The sequence below is a fragment of the Vidua chalybeata genome, chromosome 1 (genome assembly GCF_026979565.1).
Source record: "Vidua chalybeata isolate OUT-0048 chromosome 1, bVidCha1 merged haplotype, whole genome shotgun sequence".
In the NCBI taxonomy this organism is placed as follows: Eukaryota; Metazoa; Chordata; class Aves; order Passeriformes; family Viduidae; genus Vidua; species Vidua chalybeata.
The window spans coordinates 74,116,140-74,140,044 of NC_071530.1; the positions used below are offsets into that span (position 1 = coordinate 74,116,140).

The window sequence follows — 23,905 nt, forward strand, 5'->3', positions numbered from 1 at the left end:
TCCACTAAGGACTGAACAAAGAGAGCTGATTTATAAAATGCTCTCCTGGACTTGAAAAGCACTTCAGTACCATGGCAGTAAGTACACCCAGAATAGTACAAACTGTCCAACGTAGCACAGATTAAAAAAAATATTGGAAAACTCGGACAGCATGGAAGAATGGATCTTTGGAATGATAAATTACTGTTTTAATCTCTATCCATGATAACACATTGCTTTAAAAGAAGAGAGGGGAAGGGAATTACTGCAACCCTCATAAAGAAATATAATTTCCATTCACATTCAGAGTTCATTTGATGAGAATCACCTTCACATGGTAAATTCAAACATCAATTTTTAATTGAACTTCCTGTTCAACTTCATGAGGGGATACTTTTTAAAAATGTATAGCATGATGCAGCCTATAATATTTTTGTAAATAGGAATTCTGGAACCTAAACTATAATTTATGGTGGCACATTGCATTGTAATCCTCACTGTTGAATAAAATAAAATAAGATAAAAGAAAGGGTGAAGAACATATAGAACTGCAAAATAATTTAACATTTCCAGTCCCCTTAGCCTGTGTTCTTCATGATACTCTTCTTTCAAAATTAACTGAAGGCTCAAGTCTATGAAAGTTTTTCTGATTATTTCAATAAACTTTGGGGTGAGTACCTTTTAGAGAAATTTACACAATTTGATGCCTCATACAATGTTCTCCCTAGTATTCTACTTTGAACATCACTGATACACATTGTGTGGCCTACAGAAGGCCTGCTGTGGGATCTTCTGATGCTGCAGTTTCAGTTGTGCTCATGATCTTTCCCTCTCATTTTCTTTCTCCTCAGCAGGGTGGTTTTTAATACTTCTAGGAAATCAAAGAAATAGAAATATCAGGCAGATTTGATTTCTTCTTAGGTAGTTATAAAGAGGGGTACACATTCAAAAAACTATCTGTTCTGGAAGTTTGTTTTTTATGAAAACATTTGTCTTCCATTTTCTCTTATGTGAAGCAACAATAAGTAAAATTGTTGCCCAAAGTAAAGGGTGAACGGCAGTTGCAAGCAACACCAATTGATATCAAGGTATTTAAAAACCAAAAATTAATTTCTTAATGAAGAAAGTAAAATAGCACCGTGAAGAAGTGGTTGTTCAGACTGCATCAAGAAGAAGCATTTTCTGTTTTGTTTTGTTTCCTAAAAGTAGTTGTGGAAAATTAGAAGACGTAGACCTAAAGGGAATTAAGATGGTACTATAATGATAGCTTTACACATTTTGAATTCTATTGAGCTCTAAACCAAATAGCCATCTCACATGCTGAAATGTGTATCATTCACACAGCACCACAAAAATAGGAATGCTTTCAAACAAAAAAGCACTGAAGGGAGGTATTTATCTGGAAGGGGTAATAAGTAACATGACTGAATCTGTTCTTATGGTAGGTCTGGCTCAGCTGCCAAACCCCAGAATTTGTCAAGGGTTCAGGGCTTGAAATTCATGGTTTAGCTGCCAGGAATCCTACCTTTCATCCCATTTGCAGACTGGTTTGAGGGAGCAATATACATTTTATTCTGTGTGGATTGCAGACAAACAGGCTACTGCTGAGTTTTCACTTACAACCTTGAATTTGTAACAGCAATCACAATTTAGCATCAGGCATTAGCTTCCAATTTGCTATACATTTATATAAATATAAGGTATTTTCAGGAGCTCTCTTTTGTATTTACTCTTTACAACTGGGGACAGAAACTCATTCTGCACTTAGAATTTTTATATATTCCTTGTATTAAATGAATCAGGTCAGGATCCTTTAGGTGTTTTAAAAAAGAATGTAAATAGAGGAAATAGGATTGTTGCAACAAAGAGAGTTGACTGTACTTTACTACAAGTCAGTAAAATTTATATGTGTCCTCTTCGGATCCTTTGAATAAAGGTTGTACACTTTATTAGGTGATAATTTTGTCAGACTTTTAAGGTATTTCTCCAATGCTACTACTTCACTCAGTAAAGTAATATGAATTCACATGAAAAAAACAGATCAAAAGAAACATCAAATTCTGACACATTATGTGCAAAATCTGAATCCATCAGAAGTGTTTGGATTTTTTTACATTTTCTTGGAAGCAAACAACAGAAAATACCAAATTAGAATTTTTTTTGTCTTGCTAGTGAGGAAACATCTTCCATGTCTGCTTTTTCCCAGTAAATAAATCCATCTGATTAATAGGTTTTCTGCTACAACATGTCTTTAAAATTATATTTATTTTAAATGTTGTCAGAAAATATGTGTGAATTCACTTTTCACGCACACAAGCAAGAGTAAAGGGTCTGTGTAATCAGATTTCTTTCTAGAAGACTCTGATTATAAAAATAGCAATAGCAATTAACATGAACATGTATCCAAATGCCCTTTACCATTACTCTTTAGCATATATTATCAATAACAGATGAATTTATTATTTTAAAACAGAACACTTACTGCAATATATTTCAAAGGAATTAAAAGAAAAGGCTATTCTATTTTAGTCTCTTTCCAAAATCCTCACTGATTTCTACAACCCTAGTCTGAGAACAACCTTGAGAGAACAAAATAAAATCCTTTCCTGTTTCTAAATATATCTAGGAACATTTCTAGAGAAAAAAAAACATATATAGTGCTAATAATCAGGGTAAGAACTGGTACCTTACTGTTTAGCACCTTTTTCCCTTAAAACTGAAGAAAAAACCAAAGAAACACAGTATTATATAGCTTGGAAGAATAGCTTGAATTTTTTTTTACAGTTTGTCAATCAATTCTGAATCCTGTTTTAAAGTTTAATGTGATGACTAGCAGCATTTTTCTTACAGTGTTTGGAACTTCAGGTTACTTTAAAAAATCCAGTTGAAATTGAAGATAATTTTTATTCAGAAAAAAAAAATGTTTCTCAAAACAATAAATGCTTGATTTTGCTCTTCTAGGCTCCTACCAGTTCAGCTCTCCTGAATCTGCACCACCTGGGACTCCTCTTGGCAGAATTAAAGCCAATGACCCCGATGTGGGAGAAAATGCAGAGATTGAGTATAGCATCTCCAATGGGGATGGATCAGACATGTTTGATATCATCACTGACAAGGACACACAGGAAGGGATTATAACTGTCAAAAAGGTTTACTTTTTCTCCCTCTCTTTTATATGTACTTAGCTCTTCAGGTGTTACGGTTATTTTTCCTCTTTCCAGGGAAAGGGAGGGTAGGTCTCACAAGGGGTCAGGCTGCCAAGGAGCTGTTGTATTAGTTTTGTTCTTCTCTTTCTTCAGCAGGTATCTGTTGTTTTCAAGTCTCAAGGGAAATTTACTGGCATGTCACTTCACATAAAGCAATATTTCAGGGGCTGCTGTCTGTTCAATATATAGACTTTCACACACAGTACTTTCAAATTAGGGCTGTGAAAACTTGGAGAGGTTCAGTTCACAGTGGGGTTCATCAGCTGATTGCTGTTCTAAGACTTACAAGAGTGGTAGGCTTACCTGGAGCTTGATGAATTTGCACATCCAATACTAAACTCTCCCTCTCTAATCTGTTCTACAGTCTGTTATCTCCAGTTCCTAAAATCTGTCTTGTTTTAAGTCCAGTCTTGGTGATACTTCAGTTGTTACCTATGATGTCAGTGAAACTTCAAAGAGCCAAGACATTCGCAGAAATTTAATTCAAACTACCATGTCTGACAAATTTATTGATTGCTTTTCAGAATTCAGCCTCTTAAACTCTGAACACTCCTTTTGATTCTAGTGTTATTAAATATATCAGTAACATTAATTAATAACTACCTAAAATAAAATATCGATGTATAAACATGTTTGGAAACAGGTATACTTGTTTATGTATATGTATATATGAACGTGTGCCATATATGGATATGCATGACGTAAATGTCACATGGATTGAAAATCAAACTTCACAGATTTTCTTTTTACAAACACTAGTTACAAACACCAGTTTACAAACACCATTTTTCTTTCTGTGTTCTTGAGGAACACAGAGACCAGGGACAAGTCTGGTTTGTTCCTAGTGCCAAACAGGCAAGGGTAGATGGTAATGGGTAAAAGAAAATAAAGAAAAGATAAATAGGACAGAGAGCATTTAGAACTGGAATAATTGTTCTATTTACTGTCAATGGGATGAGACAAATATGACTTTACACAACTCCTTGTTGTGGACTGAGTAAAACTTCCCTATTTCTATATTTTTATTTTTATAAAGGTCAAAACCTCCTTTTTTTTTTTTCAGGAACCTGAACAATTAATAGGCAGAGGGATCATAATTGCCTTGCTATCCTACAATAATCCTTAATTTTAATGTCAAGAATAAGATTGAATATAATCCATCTTCCCCAAGATGGATTAAAATTTTGAGCTTTTGCTCCTAAAAATGTTTTACCTTTTGATTCAGATTGTAAAACTTACTCACATTTCTTTTGTAAAGTGATGTAATTTTCTTTGTTATTTTTATTATTTGCTCCTCAGCATCTGGATTTTGAAAACAAGGTGTTATATACCCTAAAAGTAGAAGCAAGCAACACTCATCCTGATCCTCGTTTTCTTCAGCTGGGGCCATTCAAAGATACGGCTTTTGTCAAAATTTCTGTTGAAGACACTGATGAACCTCCAGTGTTCAGCAGACCCTGGTATTTAATAGAGGTAGATGAAGATGCCAAGGAAGGAAGCATTATTGGGCAGGTTGTAGCCCAAGACCCAGATATAGCAAAGAATGCAATAAAGTAAGCCATTATGCAATATAAAATTCTTTAGATGTGGGTCAAATCTCATACACAGAGAACAATGAGAGCGCAAGGTAGAAAGAGGCTGTTTGAGTAATTAAGCACATGGGGGCTGTTGGAAAATTCCAAAAGAAATATCTATGTTAGCTTGTGAAGGCAAACACAATTAGCACAATGAGAGGTGCAGAGAATGCTTTTTAAGAACAGTCTACAGGCACCAGGTAAAAAGAAAGGAGATGTCAGCATTTAATTGCCAGTGTGTCCTAGTAGGTTCACCAAGCTGTTCATAAAATTATTCTTTTATACTATCTAAAACATTCAAAATTCTGTGTATTCTGTGCTCCCTGATGCTTGATAAGTCACACTTCTGTACATAACGCCCATGTTCCATAGCTTAACTATTTAGTGATCACAGTATATTGAATAAGAAATCATTGCAAGAAAGTAATAACAGTTAGAATTAAAAGTTCAGTGTTGTGAAATTGCTGTAATTGTTACCAATCTTCTATTATTATTATCTGCAGTGACAAGCACAGCAGCTAAATTTGACTATTTACCATGCAAGTGATTATGAAAATTGATCTCTGCATTTCTGAACAAGCTTCCTATGTCCTGCAGCAGTATGTATTGAGGTAGGAGGTGTGAGAGGAGGAGGAAAATAAAATATTTTTAAATAAAATATGTATAAAATCTCAATTTAACCTGATTATAACTGCTAACTACTAGGCTGATTAAAAAACAGCTGTAAACCAAGTTTTGTCTTGCTGGGTAAGAACAAAGCAAAAGCAAGTATCACAAAACAAGATTTTAAGAAATTTCATCTTAAAGAACAACTAATTGAAAGTTTTTTCTCTCAAATTTTGTGGTCCTTGTGACATCTCCAAAATAGATCTTTTAAACTGATACTTCCTTGTGTCTGCAATATGTGTCCTTTGGTGACAGAGTTCTCTAAGAAACAATTAATTTGCAAAAAATCTTATCTAAAAAAGTTAACTTTTAGTTATTATTCCAAAATTCACATTATGAGCTAAAATGTAATTTCATTTATCAATCTAAAAAACACTCACATAATAATTTGCTCTTCATCCTCCTCACTAGTCTTAAAATTGTTTCTAAGTATTTGTAGCACACAGGTAGTTATGGGAAAGCTTAGGTTAATTGTAAAGAAAACATGCTTGATTAAGCACAGTTAAAATTGGAAAACTTTTAGAGGTGGCTGTGAGCTAAACTGGAGACTGCAATGAGAGATTGTGATGCGCTATTTTACTGTATCTTGACAGATATTCTTTAGATCGACACACTGACCTTGACCGAATATTCAACATCTATTCAGGAAATGGATCCTTATTCCTCTCAAAGCCACTTGACCGAGAAGAAACTCCCTGGCACAACATCACTGTCATAGCAACTGAAATCAGTAAGATGAAGATAGAATTTATCTCAGAAGAATATTTGACCTGAGAAAAGAATTAAATTCTACAGTTTCTGTGACTTATCTTGTTTCATTTGTTTTGTCCTTATCCAGATGTTATTGGTAGACAAGACATCTTTAAACACACATATAAAAGTCCAATTTATTATTTTAAGATACATTTTGCCCATTTTTTGCAAGGATATTTAGGAACTCTCAGGCTCAACAAAACCATATACAATATACATTAGATAAGTTAGCTGGTTCCTTGAGAATTTACATCAAATAATATGGTGCAGGTGTGTTGCACTAAGTCTTTGGGAAAATCCTTGGAGGAAGGGGAGAAAAAATGTCCCTGACATACAAATACATTGTCAGAATAACCTCTGTAAGTGGGAGAAAGTTATGCTTTACCTCAATGGATTTAACATATCTCAGAAAATGGCTTTGTTTGAAGTCAAGACTAGGGAAAATTTTTGCCCTCCATTTCTGAAGCAAACCCTGGGCTTAATCTTTCACCTGGATTCTTTACTATTCTGTAAGATACTTTCAGGCATGGATGTGTCTTGCCTACTTTTTTTCTGAGGCAACAGTCATCAAAGGGGGAAACAGACTGATTTTCTGCCTTCCTTTATTCTCCTATAGATTACCTGGGAGTCAATGAGCTTAAGAGTCTGAGAGTTGGGTAATATGGAGACATGAGTCATATCCCCATTTTCAGAAAGATTTATATCTTTTATCTTTTCCTCTTAAATGCTTTTCATTGTTTGGTCAAACATGTTCTACATTTTCAATATGCATAGTTTGAGAATCCTCTCTGGCAATACCTTGAGTTTGGAGGTTTGTGAAGACTGATTGATGATCATATCCTGCATTTATCATTATAATATTTTGTTTTTTACAGTTAGGGGAGAAAGGACAGCTTTGGTTTGGGTTTTTTTGGTTTTGTGTTTGTGTGTGTTTTTGGTAGTGGCATTGTTTACTGACACTCTTACTGCTTTATTGATTTGAAAAGGTAAATGTTCTTAATAGCTCAGCCTCATGGAATGACTTTTGCAATGAATTATTTGCTGAACTGATATAAAGAATACACCTCCATAACAACTCAGTGCCCTGTTTTTAATGCAAATCAATTTAAGCATACTTTATATTATATATACATATATATATAAAATAATAGAAAAATTGTTTCAATTATAAATAGGACTTTCATGTATATGTAATGTATGTCATCAGAAAATGAAATCTAATTGTTTTAGTATAATCAAGAAAATAGAACATTTCTAATATCTATTGGGAAAAAAATATTGGATTAATTTCATATACATATCTCTTTGTATTTTAATATAATTATTTTTTTTTCAGATAATCCTAAACAAAGTAGCCAGATACCTGTCTTCATACGGATTTTAGACATAAATGATCATGCACCAGAGTTTGCCAACTACTATGAAACATTTGTTTGTGAAAATGCAAAAGCAGGACAGGTAAACCAATACTAATATTACCAAAAAACTTGTAAGGAAACTATCCTGCAGTGCCATTATGAAGACTTCAATATATTAGTTTGAACAGAAGTGGACTAACCCAGCCTCTTCATTTCCTATCTTCTGCAGAAAATACAAGTTTGATTCAAAAAAGGGCATAAAAGATGAAGGATAATATCCTAGTAGAATAGCATAGGATATAATAAAAAATGATACTTTAAGATGGTTTTTCATTTCTAATATCAGAAAATATTTTTCAGAAATAGTTTTGCAAAATGCTACAAAATGCTTTATGCTGCACAATAATTCCATTTATTTCTGGATTTTTATCATTATCTTAGTTGATGTAGCAACACCTTCAATTATATGAAGCAGGAAAATCTTTATTATGTCTCAGTTAAGAAGAGGTGTGAACCAAACTTTTTCAAAAATAAAGAGAAATGCAACTGTTTCCATTGTAGGTTAAAACTCAGTCTGGTATTGAGTCGAGTCTGATCAAAGATCATGTATATCCCTTTCTAAATGACCTCAGAATTCTGTAAAATTATAAGAGACAAGAAAAAAATTGAAGATAAAACAAAGTGATAATTTGGATTTGAGTAAGTAGATAAAGCAACAGAACTCAGAGCCAGCATATTACAAAAATGTCTTAATATTGCTGCCATTACAACATCATCTATTTATGCTGATGGCAGTCAGTCCTTCAGTTTTAAATCTTGTGAAGAAAGATTTTTTTTTTAAAGTATTTACAAAATAACTGGATTTAGTAGCAGATAGGGTACTTTAAGATTATATCTCCAAAATGGACCTGACACCACGCATGAGCCTCTTCTCTAGACTGATTTATTTTTGACTGGAAGAAAAAAGTTGAGATTATTATTTTCACTAGCACAAACATGAGTGGGTTCCTACTCTAGGAGGGACAAGCCAGGATGAAGCCCTAAGGACAGCTTAGGTCTGTCCTCAGGTCTCACTAGCTTTAGGCTGTCATCATCCAGCCAAAACTGTCTGGCTTCACAGAAAATATATGGAAAGTATATGTATATGCATAATATGTATAATATTTTGTTTTTCTTTAGAGTACAGTGACTATGCAATATTCAAAGACTTTACAAAGATGGGTGATATGGATACACATCAGGAACCATGCTCATGTTTTACCTGATTTTCTGCCCAGTGTTTTTTAAGTCACAGGGGCTTCACCAAAAGTTGCATAGATGCTACTTGAGATGAGTTTAGCTTTTCAGGTATTGCAGAACTCCATGCAGAGCAAGAACCTGTGTTCTTGCTCAATTCAGATTCAATTCAAGTGGTGTTTTATGAATTGTTAACAGGTAGAAGAAAAAAAAAAGAGGGAAAAAAAGTGGATACAATATTTTCTTGGGATAGTGTATAAGATTCTATTCATTTTTCATTCATTACACATAATATCAGAATTCAGGCAAAATGGGTTAGGATGGAAGAGTATACTTTGATTAAAAAAAAATCACTACCCTTTGAAGAGGTATTTGACAATTTTTTCATTTTTTTAAAGGAAGTTTGACTATTTTTATGTAAATTATATAAATAGATGAATATACACATCAAAGGAAGTGATGAATTAAATTAAAACAGTGGAAGGAATTATCATACCAGAAAAATGAAAAAAGAATACTTTTCACAACAACTAAGGTTTATAATCACATCGTCCTGTCTTAACCAGTGACATAAATTGCCACTTAATAATACAGTTCAAGTCTTACAGAAGGTACAAAAATTCTCCAAGCTTTTGGCTATTAGATCCATAAAGTTTTACTTTATGACTTGTAAGCTGTTTTTTTCATGCTGAATACATTCAGATAATTCTAGTCATTAAGTTCAAACAGCTGCCACAGAATCTAAATTCTGTTAGTGTAACAATGTCTCATTGCACAAGACAAAATTGAGGCAAATAAATCTTAAAATCTCAGTGTCATGACTGGTAGAAAAGTGAGTCATGTATTTTATTCACATAACACAAAGAAACGTTCAAAAACTTAGAAATTAAGATCTAATTGAAATTAATCTTGTGCAATTTTGCCAACCAGCAAATAGAGGTTTTGTCATATATTTGAAGAAGTTCAGTCCAGGCATACTGGCTGTCAATTTCCTTAATCCAATTTCCATCTAGTCTAGCATACTTGGTGAAATATCCATGAATGTATGAAATATCATTTATCTTTCTGGTAAATTCTGTGCTTACCTAATAACAGATATGTCAGAGACCCATTAGATAGGTATGCATGTTGCTTTCCAGATCTCCTATACATCTAATTTACCAATGTAATTTCAGCAATTATTTTCCTTCACTGGAAAAACCTACGAAATACTAAAAACACAGTGTGCACCAAGTGTAGCTACAGAAAAATGAGAGATTCATTTTGGTTGTCTATTTTTTAACAGCTGGGATCTTCAAAAAAGGCACCTGAGTTTGTATCTGGACATTTACATGTAACTGACTTAGTATTTCAGAAGAGAGACTACCTTCAATACATGAGAGTACTTTTATTTTGGTGCTTAAAATAGCAATGAATATAGATATATGAACTTGAATGTTTTGACCAAGGGTGCTAAGTTCCAGACAACCTGTATTGCTCATGTCTAGCAGTCCCTGTATAATACAAGAAAAATAGAAACATGTGTTCATTTAGTACTACTCCAGCCTATTTTAGAGATTGCCCAAACCAGCTTTTTTATTATAATCATTATTGCTTCTTGATATATCACAGCGCTGCTTCTACATCTTTTGTTTACCATAACAAAAGAATCAGACTGAGAAGATAAATATATTTAGTTAATTTTTTTTCTTTTTAACCAGGACCAGTTACTAGTCACACTGCTCTCTAAGTCTCAGGTGCATCAGGAAGCATCAGAATGATCAAGTATTGTTCTCTGCTACCAAGCAACATTACTCATTCTCAACATCAACAGATAATAGAGGCTTCACTCATGGTTTTCAGATAGCCTTAGAAGGGTCAGAGGAAAGAAAATCCTACAGAGTTTCTCCTACTCTTGTCTCCTAACAACAATGGTATGACTGGGGAGAAACCTTATCACAAAAGTTTAATAAAAATCTATGTTCATTAGGTTGAAACACATTTGTCACCATAAGAATCTCATTCCATTGGCTAATACACAGGCTAAAGAAAAGTAGGAAGCAACCTTCCTCTCATGCAATTTAGAAACCCTTAATCTTGAAACCTCAGGGACTGTTGTAGGGAAGGCTTTGGTACAAGTTCTCTCATGCCCTTGTCGCAGGAATTAATTGGGTCTTTTTAGCTGGATTAGAGGATGAGTACTCTCCATGGAAACCAGGAAGATACACTTGAGAAGGAGACTGATTTAGCTGAACAACTTGTTGGTAAAAATTTAGCTCCATAGTTTATTGCAAAGTTTATTGTTGGCAAAAATTTAGCTAATTTCAACACCCATCAAGAAAACAACCTGGGTCACTCTTTTCCCCTCTGATTCAATATTCTTTCCTGACATTCACAGGCTTTCAGACGTCAGAAAGTAGAAAGTTTTCCTTCTTCAGATACTTGCCTGATTTTTCTTTTCATTACTCTCTATACCCTCCCTCTCTTTTTAAAAGAGAGCAGAGATCACTTTTTTCTCAAGGGTGAATATCTAATTATCAGTCATGACTTCATATGCATTGTAGCTGCTTCACTAGGTAGACACCTTTTGGCTTATTTTAGTGAGAGACCCATGTTAACAGTCTGTCTTTTTAAGTAAGAATTGAAGTGCGAGTTTTCCAACTTTTGATAAGCATTCACTCCTGCTTAAAACTGCCAACACATTTGTGGAACAGAGCCAAGACCTGGAAACCAAACTGCTTTGCATTACTGAACGTGAAGTTTTGTTAAGTGGCAGGCATCTATTCAAGCTTGCACATGTGTGATGGAGACTGTTTTCTGCAGCTAGCACCTTACAGGGGTATAGCCTAGAATTGTGTCTGTACAAGTGTGATCACTCAGGCCACATAATGACAAGATGGACGTCCACTGACAGCTGGATTGATTTTGAAACACTCCTATGGGCCATATCATCATGTCTTTTACATAACCTTTGTCCCACATATTTACACTTGCTGTTAGTAATACATTCAAGGTTAATTAATGATTGACCCTACCAGATCATACAGGCAGGAAAAGGGGTAAGAGGAAGAGAGGATAGGAGAAAAAAAGCTGTTCTTCCATCATCTCCCCATAACATTTGCACACATTGTTCTCATGATTGCCATACATAGTTTCTCTCACAGGATTTTCTCCCCCATAGTTTATTGCAAAGTGGTGAGGTCTTTCCAGATTCCTAGAGAAACACTGGAAGCATTAAACAAGTTCAATAACTTTCAAGAAAGCCAGTGCTTCGAAATCCAGAATTTGTTCTGTTCTCTTCTATACCACTTCTTTAAAAATGTTAGACAAAAATAAACACTAACATTTCCTAGACATTCCTTTCTCAAATGCTTAGTGATACTTTTAAGTCTATTTCTCTTTTGTACAACAACCAGATTTAACTAAGAGCATGATATAACAAAAAATGAAAGCCCAAATGCTTCAAGTGGATTAAAGGCCTGCTCTACTCTTCTGTTACATACAGAAACAACAAAAATTCAGCAGTTGTTACTGTACCTCTACCCTAACAATATCTTTCTCCAATGGTCTTTGTGACTGGAAGTATAATTTTTATGCTATATGATAATCATCTTGTATTTAAACTTCAGAAGGGCGATCTACAACACTGACCATCTTTAAATTTCTGTGAAAGTGACATCATTTTTCACCATTTATAATGAATTTTGAAGAAAGGAATTTTGAAAAAGAAAAATGTTTAGAAATAAAATAACAACCACTAATACATTACTGTTTTGAAAAGAAGTAGCAGCAGAATTCTTTGCAAATGTTCTATTAGTCTCGGCTTTTGTTTTATTAGTAGAAATGTTTAACCTGAAAACATATTGCATGTGTCCACCCATGGACTTCATCTTGTTCATGTTTCTCCAAGGAACTTTTCAAAGCACGTGGCTGTAGTTTGTAAAGAGTACACCCTGGAGCCAAGGTGCAACAGCCATTTTTTTGCATGACATGCCAAGCCAGCACACACTGAAAAGCCCATCTTAAAAGTGTCTAGATGGTTCTGACCTCTGTGCTGATAAAGCTTAACATTTGCTTTAATGGTTCCTATATTTCTTTTAAAGGCATTCCCAAGGCTGTGCCTATAACCAAAGCCTTCTACTTGTGCAGCTCTCTGTGTATACATATGCAGCCTCAGGAATGCTAACAGCATGCTCTTAAGTGCACAGAGACCCTTCCTGTTTCAGAATTCCCCCACCTAGCTTCTACTTGCTTGCTGTCTTTAAGACAACGTGAAGAGCAGCCTTTGCCTAAGGATGTATAAGATACATAAAAGGAATCTGTTTCTAGGCAGTCCACTCACCCCCAACCACTTTTTCAGACATGAGTACAAATAACTATAAAATAGCCTGAACATAAACTACAGTGATAGCTTTGACTGCAGTGTAAGTCCTAAAGTAATAGCATCAAGGTCAAAAAAAAAAAAACAAACAACATGAAACAGGATTGTAATTGAAGTATTTCATGTTTGAAAAAAAAATATTTCAGTGGAAAACAGGTCCAAACCCTTTAGCAGAATCTCTGTCTTCATCATGAAAGAAATAAATAGAAACAATAAATAGATACAATTATTTGGATTGAAAAGGACCTTAAAGACCATCTTGTTCCAACCCCCTTGGCCATGGCCAGGAATGTGCCACTAGACTGGTTGGGTTGCTCCGGGCTCCATCCATCCTGGCTTGGAACACTTCCAGGGATGGATCATTCACAGTGTCTCTGAGCAACTTGGTTTAGTGTCTCAAGATTATTTGAATGAAGAATTCCTTTCTAACATCTAAACTAAATTGTTCCTCTTTTAGTTAAAAATCATTCCCCCTTGTCCTATCCCCATCTGCCTGTGTAAGAAGTCAATCTTCCACTCTTTTATAAGTCCTCTTAAAGTACTGGAGGCTGACAGTAAGATCTCTCTAGAGTCTTCTCTTCTCCATACTGAACAACCCCAACTCTCTCAGCCTGTCTTCACTGGACAGATGCTCCATACCCCTAAACCATCTTTGTTCCCCTACACTGGTCTCACTCTAATAGACCCACATCTCCGTTATGGTTAGGACTCCAGACCTGAATTCAGTGCTCCAGGTAGGATCTCACAAGGGAAGAGTAGAGCAGTAGAATCACTTCCCTTGACCTGCTGGCTACTCCTCTTTTAATGCAGCCCAGGATACAGATGGCCTTCTGAGCTCTAAGCACAGATTTTTGGCTCATGTCCTGCTTTTCATCTACCAGAACCTTCAAGCTCTTCTCTGAAAGGCTTCTGTTAATGATATTTTCTCCCATTCTATGCTCTTGTCTAGGATTGTCCTGGCCCAGGTGCAGCACCTTATACTTGGACTTGTTGAACTTTGTGAGAGTCTCATAGGTCTACTTCTCACAATTTCCCAGGTCTCTCTGGACAGGATCCCTTCTTTCTGTTGTGTCAGCCACACCACTCAGCTCGTGTCATCTGCACACCACTCATGTCATCTGCAAACTCGCTGAGGGTGCACTTGATCTCACTGCCTATATAATGTATAAAGATATTAAAGAACACCTGTCCCAAGACACCAGTCATTGTCAGAGCACTAGTAAACAGCATGGCTAAAGCTTTTTACTAGTGGGACTGTTACTAAAGCTGTTTACTAAAGCTTGGGACCAGCACTGGTCCCAAGATCATTAAGAAATGTTTCCATTGGGAATAATTCTTCTTGCTACTCATTTAACATTGTCAAACTGCTACAAGCACCTTGTCCTGAATGTAAAAGAGAAAACTTCATATCAATGCTTATGTTTAAATTTTCATTACCTCAAAGAAAAGTGACCCTTAAAAAACTTGAATTGACCTATTAAGATCCACTCGAGAGTATGGCAGTGTTTTTTTAAAATACACAGAAATGCTTATTCACATGCATAACCCTCAAAATAGTGACAATACGGCTGTATTTCCTAAACTGTGCTCATTCATGTGGGAAGGTATGAAAAAAAGAAAATAATGAGAATGGTTTTATTTCCTCTAAGCTTGATATGCTTGAAAAATATTTGAGCAAAAGTAATTTTCTTGAAATAACTCTTCAATCATAAATCTTACATCATCAGATATCTTGCTCTCAAGTCCTGATGAAGAGTGATCATAACTCAATGTCCATAAGTGCATCAAAATGGGTGAATATATTTCTGAAATGAAATCAAAAAATGTACACAAAAGAGTACTAACTTTTCTTCATATAAATGAGATACTTAAAAATAGCCAGATCACTTTCATTTCTGTGGTGATTATCACTGACATCATTTTCTTTTATTTACAGCTGTATAACTGAAAAAAAATTTCCTTAATTAGATAAGATTTCTAATTTCCTTTCACCTGCTCGTCATTTGGAACAATTCACCTGAAATCATGGTTTCTCATTGTTCTTTTAATCTCCTTTTTTTTTCTGGTAGGCAAACAGCCTACCAGCCTCTCATTTTATGTTGTCAATAGTTAGATCAGGTAATGAGGTTGGGTTTTTTTTTCTTCAGCCTTACCCTCAACAATAATTATTTGTTGTAATTAGGTTCCTCTGTGCCTGGTACAATTGTGCTTCTCCATGTGATTTGCACATGAAGGGATTCAAATCTTACAAACACCCAATGATTACATCTCAAAAAAGACCCAAGATACTCAACTACAGTTTCTGATAGTTATTGCAGCAGGATATTTTCTCCTAGAGTTTTTCAGCAAGTAATTGTAAACTGCACAAATGTTGTCACTTATTCTACCACTCTTATCCCTGGTACTTTTCTATTTCTTCTGTATGTTCAAACTTGTGCTAATGTGAAAGGAAAATTTTCTCATTTAAATTTGGTGTCTTAGCCCACTCAAAATGTTTTGGGTTTTTTTTAGCAATATTTTTAAACTGTGGAAAACTGAAATTAAACTCAGCCCTAGTCTTGTTTTCTGTACTAACACTCTCAGAAGCAGATTACAGTAAAGACAAAAGCAACTGAACAAAAGCAATTTCTAAATTGCAATTTAGAAACACTCTAAACAGGATACTTCACCATAAACAAGGATTTGACAAATCTTGTGAAACAACTAAAAATTATAAAAAAAATTCAAAATGAAAGATCAATGAACATTAAATGCTTTAAAAATGAAGAGATTTTTATATGTAGTTATTACTACATATAAATTCTAATTACACTTAGAAAAACTGCATAATCGTGTTTTGAGCATAGTCAAATCCTTTTGTGCAAGGCTGATGTTTACAGATAACCATTCAAGTTCCTCAATATACCTGAAAAATAAAAAGAAATTATAAAAAATATTGTGTGTTTGTTTTAGAAGGAGCTGTTAGAAAGTGAATGAGCTAAACTCAGACCTCTCAACTGTTTCTGTGTTACGTTTTGGGTTTGGTTTTTTGTTATGGGGTTTTTAAAATTATAATTCAATATTACTAATTGTTATCAAATTATCCAAAGTTAACTAGAAAAAATGGATCAAATATTCATGGTGCAGTACAGCACTAGTGGTAGCAAGATTCTGAATGATAACAGCAAAAAACCACTTTAGCATAATGATCCGTTCTGTGAGATACTACATACCTTCCAAAATTTCTCTCAAATCCCATTATCCTCAAATCCCATTAAGGCTGATGTTCAGAGACAGTATATATGAAAAAGGAATTCCTTATTTGATTGGCACAAAGTTTATAGATCACATTAGTGCTGCTTGTTAATTACTGTATTTCTGGAAGAAGTCAAGGTGCACCTTCTCTGGAAATAAGGGAAAACCAAAGTCTTTGATAACGAGTGGCTTTGATATCTGTGGAATTTCAAGACACCCTGAACACTGGAAACACCTGAAAACTCAAGACAGTCATTGGCTCCCTCTTGGCTTTGAAAGAAAAATGTCTGGCTGCTGAACATATTCTGCCTTTAAGTTCCATAGAAATGCACCTGTACTGAGTTATAGCATCCTCAGTTGAGACTGACTCCTATTTTTGCACCACCAGTTTTGTAATCTGGTGATTGGATGCAAACCTGTCCTTGCAAGCCAAGGTGGACTATGGTTTACTCTCTGGTGACACCCACCAGGAAGGGCAAATGACAGAACAGCCACTCACAGAGCTTTCTGGAGTTACTGTGACTTACACCGTGTGGCATGGTGTTAAATGTTGCAAGTCAATTCATAAACCACAGCTGTTCCTCGGTAACTTTTCCTTCCTCAGTTCTGCAGATGTTTCCTTTAGCCTCTCTTTGTCAGACCACCAGCAGATAGATTAAAAAAATAGTCAAATTGTTAGCATTTATGTGTGTCTACATAAACATGAGTACACACGTTTGCACGTTTTGATGCAAAACAAAAAAAAAGCTTATGCAATCCAGATGTACTGCTGAAGCCTCTCTTTTTTCAGCCCACTCTGCTCTGACCCTATTCTGGCACTATTATCACTCCTTCCCAGCTGGGCTTGAGTGGCCTTGTTAGGGCAGCTATTAAGCTCCACAGCCAGAGGTTTCAATTTAGGAAGGAGTAAAGCTTCTCTTTTTATTACCCCAGGAGAATCGAGAATCCTGCCAGTGCAGTACTCCAATTTATCGCCAGGAGCAGATGAGGTGGATTGAGAATTAGACCCACTTAACAACTGGTTTACACAGCACTCTCTGTCATTGCTTCATGAAGCCACAGGAGGTTTATGGCTTATTCAGAAGGGCAAATGTTTCTGTATCACTGCAAGATACTGAGTACAAATCAAAGCACATGGTTGTTCTGCAGTGCAGACTGGACCCTATTTCCTCCTTTGTTATATGTTTGAACCATAAAATAATTTGTTTAGTGTAAGCTCTACTGTATTTATGTGGGAAACATTTGGCTTAGGACATCAGTTTTTGTCTTCAGATAGAGATTCATTGGATTTTTATGGGACATGAAAAGCAGAGAATTGAAACACCAGTTTTCTAAAATAGCATGAAATACTCTTTCCTTTATAGCTCATACAGACTGTGAGCGCAATTGACAAAGATCAGCCTCCTCGAGGACACAAATTTTTCTTTGAGTTGGTGCCAGAATTTGCTGTTCATCCGAACTTCTCTGTTGTAGACAACAAAGGTAACTGCTGACCCTAACACCCCCCCTCCCCAATATCACATAAAACTTAATTCAGAAACATTTATTGATTCTGTGTTTCCATTCTAGATAACACAGCAGGAATTATGACTAGAAGAAATGGCTACAGCCGTAGTAAGACGAGTACCTATCTTCTGCCAATCATAATATTTGACAACGACTACCCAATCCAGAGCAGCACGGGCACGCTGACCATCCGGGTGTGTGCCTGTGACAGCCGGGGGAACATGCAGTCCTGCAGTGCTGAGGCCTTGCTCCTCCCTGCCGGCCTCAGCACGGGGGCACTGGTGGCCATTCTCCTCTGCATCATTATCCTGCTAAGTAGGTACCTGTGATGAGTTGTTTACTTGACCAGACAAAGATCTAGTCACTTCAAGAGTCCTGATATTCTTAAAGCCCATATTCACATGACCCTGCAGAAAAATATCATCATTACTCTTTAGAAGATTGTGTGAGAAGAGTGAGACTGTGCTATTTGGTTTAAATACAATTGAAAATATAGGGTAATTTTTAGTTACCATGCTCATTTGAGTAATGTTCAATCAGATCTTCATTTAGATGCAGAACTTTAAAATCATATTTCTGATGCTGTGCTAAGTTTTGCAACAATATTATGAATTATATTAACTATTTAATGATGAAAGATTTTGGTTTTTCCTGTTCAGAAAATATTTAGCTCAAAAGCATAGGATAGAAATATTCAATTTCTTGCAAGTGATAGTGAGAACGGCTGATTAAATAAGTATGAGAACAGAAGTCAAATGAGTGTTTGGACGGTAGAAGCATTAGAAAGATGTGGTTACATATGAAGGAAGTAGAATAAATGTTAGCTCATTATCTGGTGTTAAGAACATAAAAATTTCAACTTGCATGTTTTGCAAGTGTCATCACCTCTACTTTCTAGTAAAACTGCAGAAAACCTCTTTCATTTTCCACCTGTCCTAGCAAACATAGCTTGCCAAGGGGTCAGTGGGAAGATACAGGTGTTAGATTATATAATTATAAGGGGATATATTTTTTTTTTAGCTTTTACCCTGGATTCAAGATAATTCTGTGATCCTCCTAATATTTGCTATAGGTATTAGAAGAAGGGCACTATCTATAAACTTATCTGTACTGGGCTTAAGGGAGGGAGAATACTTGAGCTCTAACAAACTGATAAACTACTTAGATTCGGGCATTGCTGCTGGCCTGGTTTCAGCACCAGCCCCCTTGGATTCCCCAGGATGTTGCCCAGGCATAGTCAGGGAATCTGCTGATAGTCTGCTGAGAGGCAGAACTTGAAAGGCACCATTCTCAGGAGAAAATTATGGTTCAAGCTCTGCCAGACCTAGCTCTTCACCTTGCATAGTTGTTATCATCATGTCAACAAGCTCTGCATCTTTAAAGCCATCCTGTACTCCTGGACAAGAGCAGGAAAAAATGGAGCATGAAACACATGCCCTTACTCACTCAGAATAAAATCATTGCCCTGACTGGCTGCAATGCTTTAGTACAGATTGAACAAATCTGTACTAAACTTTGAACTTATCGAAGTTAGATGTGCCTTAGGGCCACAGCAATAGAATATGAGACTCAGAAGAGGATCAGGGACCATTGCTGTGCAGAACAAGTATGACACTTGTGTCTCAGCCCCAGGGTTAGAGGCCCTGTTCTGCTTAGAACTGCTGACATATATGAAGTCAATGAAACATGTGACTGTGGAGTATCTAAACAGAACTTTTAGTCTACAGCTAGTATGATACTCAGCATCTTATTTAATTTTTCAACAAGGTGCTGTGTTATAATAATAAACTATTATAGTAAACTAGTAAACTATTTACTATTTATAGTAAACTATTTACTATTTATAGTAAACTATAAACTCTTATAGTAAACTATAACTATAATAGTAAACAACATGCCCAATATAGGTGAGACAAATTAAGTACCAGGCTGTGAAAGACACTTCATGATAACTTCTTAGTGATCTGCCCTTTTCTCCTACATGGAGTTCTTAATCTTACTAAAGTGTGTAGTTTCTCATCTAGCATTATGAAAAGAAGGGCCTCTGTACAGTACAAGGAACAAAACCCAAACAATACAAAAAGGAACATATTTTATTAATTTTATATTCACAGCATAATATCATGGCATGTGGAAGATCTCTATTTCCCTCTCCCTACCCGCAGCATGTCAAATCTTAGCTTATATTCACCAGTATTCAGGTGATTCAGAGTAAAAACTTAGCTCCTAGGACACAACTAAACCAGTCAGCACTGTTGTAATTTATGGTTCAGCAATCACTGTTATGTCTCATTGACAGATGGTCTTTCTGGCCTCTATTATTTACTCCAGCTACTGGAGAGAGAGTCAGATTTTTACATGCACTTAAGCATTGAATTTCTACTGAAATCAATAGCATTTAGACACCAGAATGTATTTACAAAATCCTAACTTCATTTTTTTATCTCCGCATATAGAGCTTCATTTTTGTATCAATCCTTACCTCTTCAGAAGAAAGAGTTATTCTACTAGCGTTTCATAAACTAAGGGGATCGTGTTTTTTCAAAAGAAACATTTAGTAACAAGCTTTGGATTTCAATTCTCACAGTCATTGAAGCAAAAGTAGTTTTGTCAATTATATTGATAGCTTAAGGTCTTCAGGTGCTTATTGTCAGAGAGACCTGTAGATCCCATATTCAGAAGTGAATTAGACACTTGGGAATACCTAAATCACTAGCTTTCAAGAGTGTAAATAACTTTTGCCAAGGAGATTCAACTACATTTGATGAAAGGACCCTTAGTGACTGCCAGAAAGGTAGTACTTACAAAATTAAAATCAAAATCAAACCTTAGTAGGATAATATTGTATGGTATTGTTTACTTTTCACCTTCAGCTTAGTTGCAAACTTATTTAAAATATAAAATATTTTGATAATTCCTCCCATAGGTTTAAAAAAATATTAAGTTTTTGATTGCTATCAAATCATTTATACTTTCCCTTATTAACTTGGAAATAGATTTTATCGCTACATTTCTACTAAAAATCCCATTCCAGCCTTAAAACCTTTCTAGGTCGAAACATGAGGTAAAATTTTGCCTCATTTATTTACTTTCTAACAATCTGTTTATTCATTCACTTTTTGTTTCCTTTTAGTATTAGTTGTCTTGTTTACGGCTCTCAAGAGACAGAGGAAGAAAGAACCCTTGATCATCTCAAAAGATGATGTTCGGGACAATATTGTGACCTACAATGATGAAGGAGGTGGGGAAGAAGACACCCAGGCTTTTGACATTGGCACACTGAGAAATCCTGAAGCAAGGGAGGAAAGTAAGATGAGGAGAGATGTTATCCCAGAAGCAATATTTCAGATAAGGCGGACTGCACCTCTTTGGGAAAACATCGATGTCCAAGATTTTATTCATAGAAGGTTAAAGGAAAATGATTCAGACCCAGCTGCCCCTCCTTATGATTCATTAGCAACATATGCTTATGAAGGAAATGATTCCGTAGCAAATTCACTCAGCTCCCTGGAATCACTTACCACAGAAGGCAACCAAGACTATGATTACCTCAGTGACTGGGGACCTCGGTTTAAAAAATTAGCAGATATGTATGGTGGAGAGGACAGTGATCGAGACTGAGAAAGTAATCTGTGACCTGGTCAGTGTTAGTGGAATTCATGTCTATGTTCCTAGATAAATAAAGTGGCCTACTCTCATACTTGGGAATAAAAAATTTACAAAAAATAGGTGTTGTCTTAGTAAGGGTTTGCTTAATCAATAGGTCAACGTGAATGAATATGAACGATTGAGATTTTAAAAAACACTATAACCCACCCTCTCTGCCTAGAAACTTCTGATTAAAGGGTTTTATAGGAAATGAAAAGATAACAAAAGGCTTTTTGTGCCTTTGATAATGACATGGAAACTCCATATTTTTAAATTGCTTTGCTTTACCTTTCCTACTATATTGGACAGTGTGCATCTGCATTGTAATTTAATCTCAAAAATACACTTTAAAAAGATTAATATTACTGCCATATTTATTGAGTTAAAAATATCTGTGTGTTGATTCATCCTGATATTTTTATATATGTATATTTATATTTTTGTATTTTTATTAAATAAATTAGAATTTATAAAAAGACTACTTACTCATGTACTTTGTCAATCATAAAGAACTGTCCAGTCTTTCTGAACAAAGGAAACTTGGTATTGTGCAATACTTCATTTTTGAATGCATCTTCTTAGATTAGTGGTTGCAATCTACTGTGCAAGAATGATATGGAGAGAGGGCTCTGTAATGAGAATGCAGTGTAGAAAACAGAAAAAAACTATTTTGAAAAAGTGATTATAAATAAATGCACTCTGACTTGCAATGTGTATTGCTACATGGCATAATACTGTTTCATGGTGAAGCTCACATACACATGCCTTTTTACATGAACAGATGACCACTGAGAGGACTGAACAGATAGATGCCTAGGGATCTAAGGAACTATTAAAGTTTATTCTCGTAGATGTGAAAGCAATTTTTAATATACCTTCAAAGAAATTGAATAATTAAGCTAGTATGAATAATGAAAGGAAGGTTATTATATACTAATCTTATTTTGGAGCTTTGAGACAATTAGAAAAATCAGGTATATTACTGATAATTTCTTTTAAATAAAAGGGAACCAAGAAATAAAACCAAAGTCTAACTAGTACTTTATTAAAGTTATTAATGTTCTACTCCTTCAAAGAAGTGTGTTCTTTTGCATATTTCCTACAGCCTTAATGACAGTCATCAAGTACATATTTTTGTTTAAAATATATTTGCTGGATATGCTTTTATGCAATACACTTATTTTTTAGAACACAGAATAAAAAGAATATAAGTGGATCACATGATTTAACAAAGTTGAAGGGTTTATCCACATTTGTTAAAAGAAGAATATAAAACCTCAAATTTAAGGAAAAGAAACAGTTTAGACAATACAGGAAGTGCATTACCCAAAGCATATACATTTTTAATGTTAACTTTAAGGAAAACCAACACCTACAGGTCTTTCAAAAAAATCACCTACAAAATAATAATGTTTCAAGGTTTTCTCTATATTAATTAGCCATTTTCCAGGTCTTTTTATAATGAAACTTAAGATATACATTGACAATATTATGTGGACTACTGAGGCACATATCTCTTACCATAAAATAATAAAGAGGCTTCAGCCTCAGAGACCCTTCAGCCAGATATAAGAACACACTCCTAATTACCTTTCTACTATGTTGACTGTCAGATTATTTAGCAAAAATATTTCTTTATTATTCTTTATTTAGTCCTTCAACCATACTCTTCTGCCAGCCCCAAGGATGTATCTCAAGTTTCTTTGCACTGAATTCTTTCTTTTGGGGGGAAGGAATGTCTGTGTGATTATGGTTCCAAACAAGCACCTGAACAGCTTGCTGTGAGATGCACATCAGGTCCGTGTGACACTATGTTGAAAAGAAAAAAACTTTAGCATCATAGAAATGTCAAAATAACCTGCAAATATGTGGCAGCTATTTACATGGATGTGATGCAGTTACAGGGCAATACTGTATATCTTGATGACATAAGAATGCATATTTCTGTTTTGTGTCTTTTGGAGGTGAAAAGAGTTATGGAGTGTATGTTCTCAACCTGTTGCTCAGAAAGTGAAAGTTCACAGGAATCCATTATTCTTTGAATTCAATTTCCATAACTTTAAGACATTGCCTCAAGATGGGATGGAAGAAAAAATAAAGGGACAATAAAAACCCATGTCCCTGAAGAGAAAAGACTGGGGAAGAGGGGAGGAGTGAAACCCAAACAAAACCAAAATAGAAAGAAAATATACAATAAACTTTTCTGACTTATAGAAGTTGTACACCAAACTTCATGTTACACAATAGAGGACATCTTTCAGCAATCTTGTAAATTGTCATCAGAAGTCTGAATATCACACAGCAAAGTGAAATGACAGTGGAGAGGAAAATGGAAATCTATCCTCAAGCAAGAACTGATACGGGCAAAGTATATGCCAGTGGACT

At 35.1% G+C, this 23,905-nt stretch overlaps 1 protein-coding gene across 1 annotated transcript in view; it reads left to right on the forward strand.

Annotated features, from left to right (window-relative positions):
• Positions 1 to 22,462, forward strand: part of CDH9 (cadherin 9) — a 95,643-nt gene extending 73,181 nt beyond the window's left edge. The window contains exons 6-12 of the mRNA XM_053951267.1: positions 2,941 to 3,128; positions 4,485 to 4,738; positions 6,019 to 6,155; positions 7,515 to 7,636; positions 17,731 to 17,848; positions 17,936 to 18,187; positions 21,006 to 22,462. Coding sequence (XP_053807242.1) covers positions 2,941 to 3,128; positions 4,485 to 4,738; positions 6,019 to 6,155; positions 7,515 to 7,636; positions 17,731 to 17,848; positions 17,936 to 18,187; positions 21,006 to 21,493 — 1,559 coding nt within the window. The 3' untranslated portion in view covers positions 21,494 to 22,462. The remainder of the gene's footprint in view (positions 1 to 2,940; positions 3,129 to 4,484; positions 4,739 to 6,018; positions 6,156 to 7,514; positions 7,637 to 17,730; positions 17,849 to 17,935; positions 18,188 to 21,005) is intronic.
• Positions 22,463 to 23,905: the final 1,443 nt, after the last annotated feature.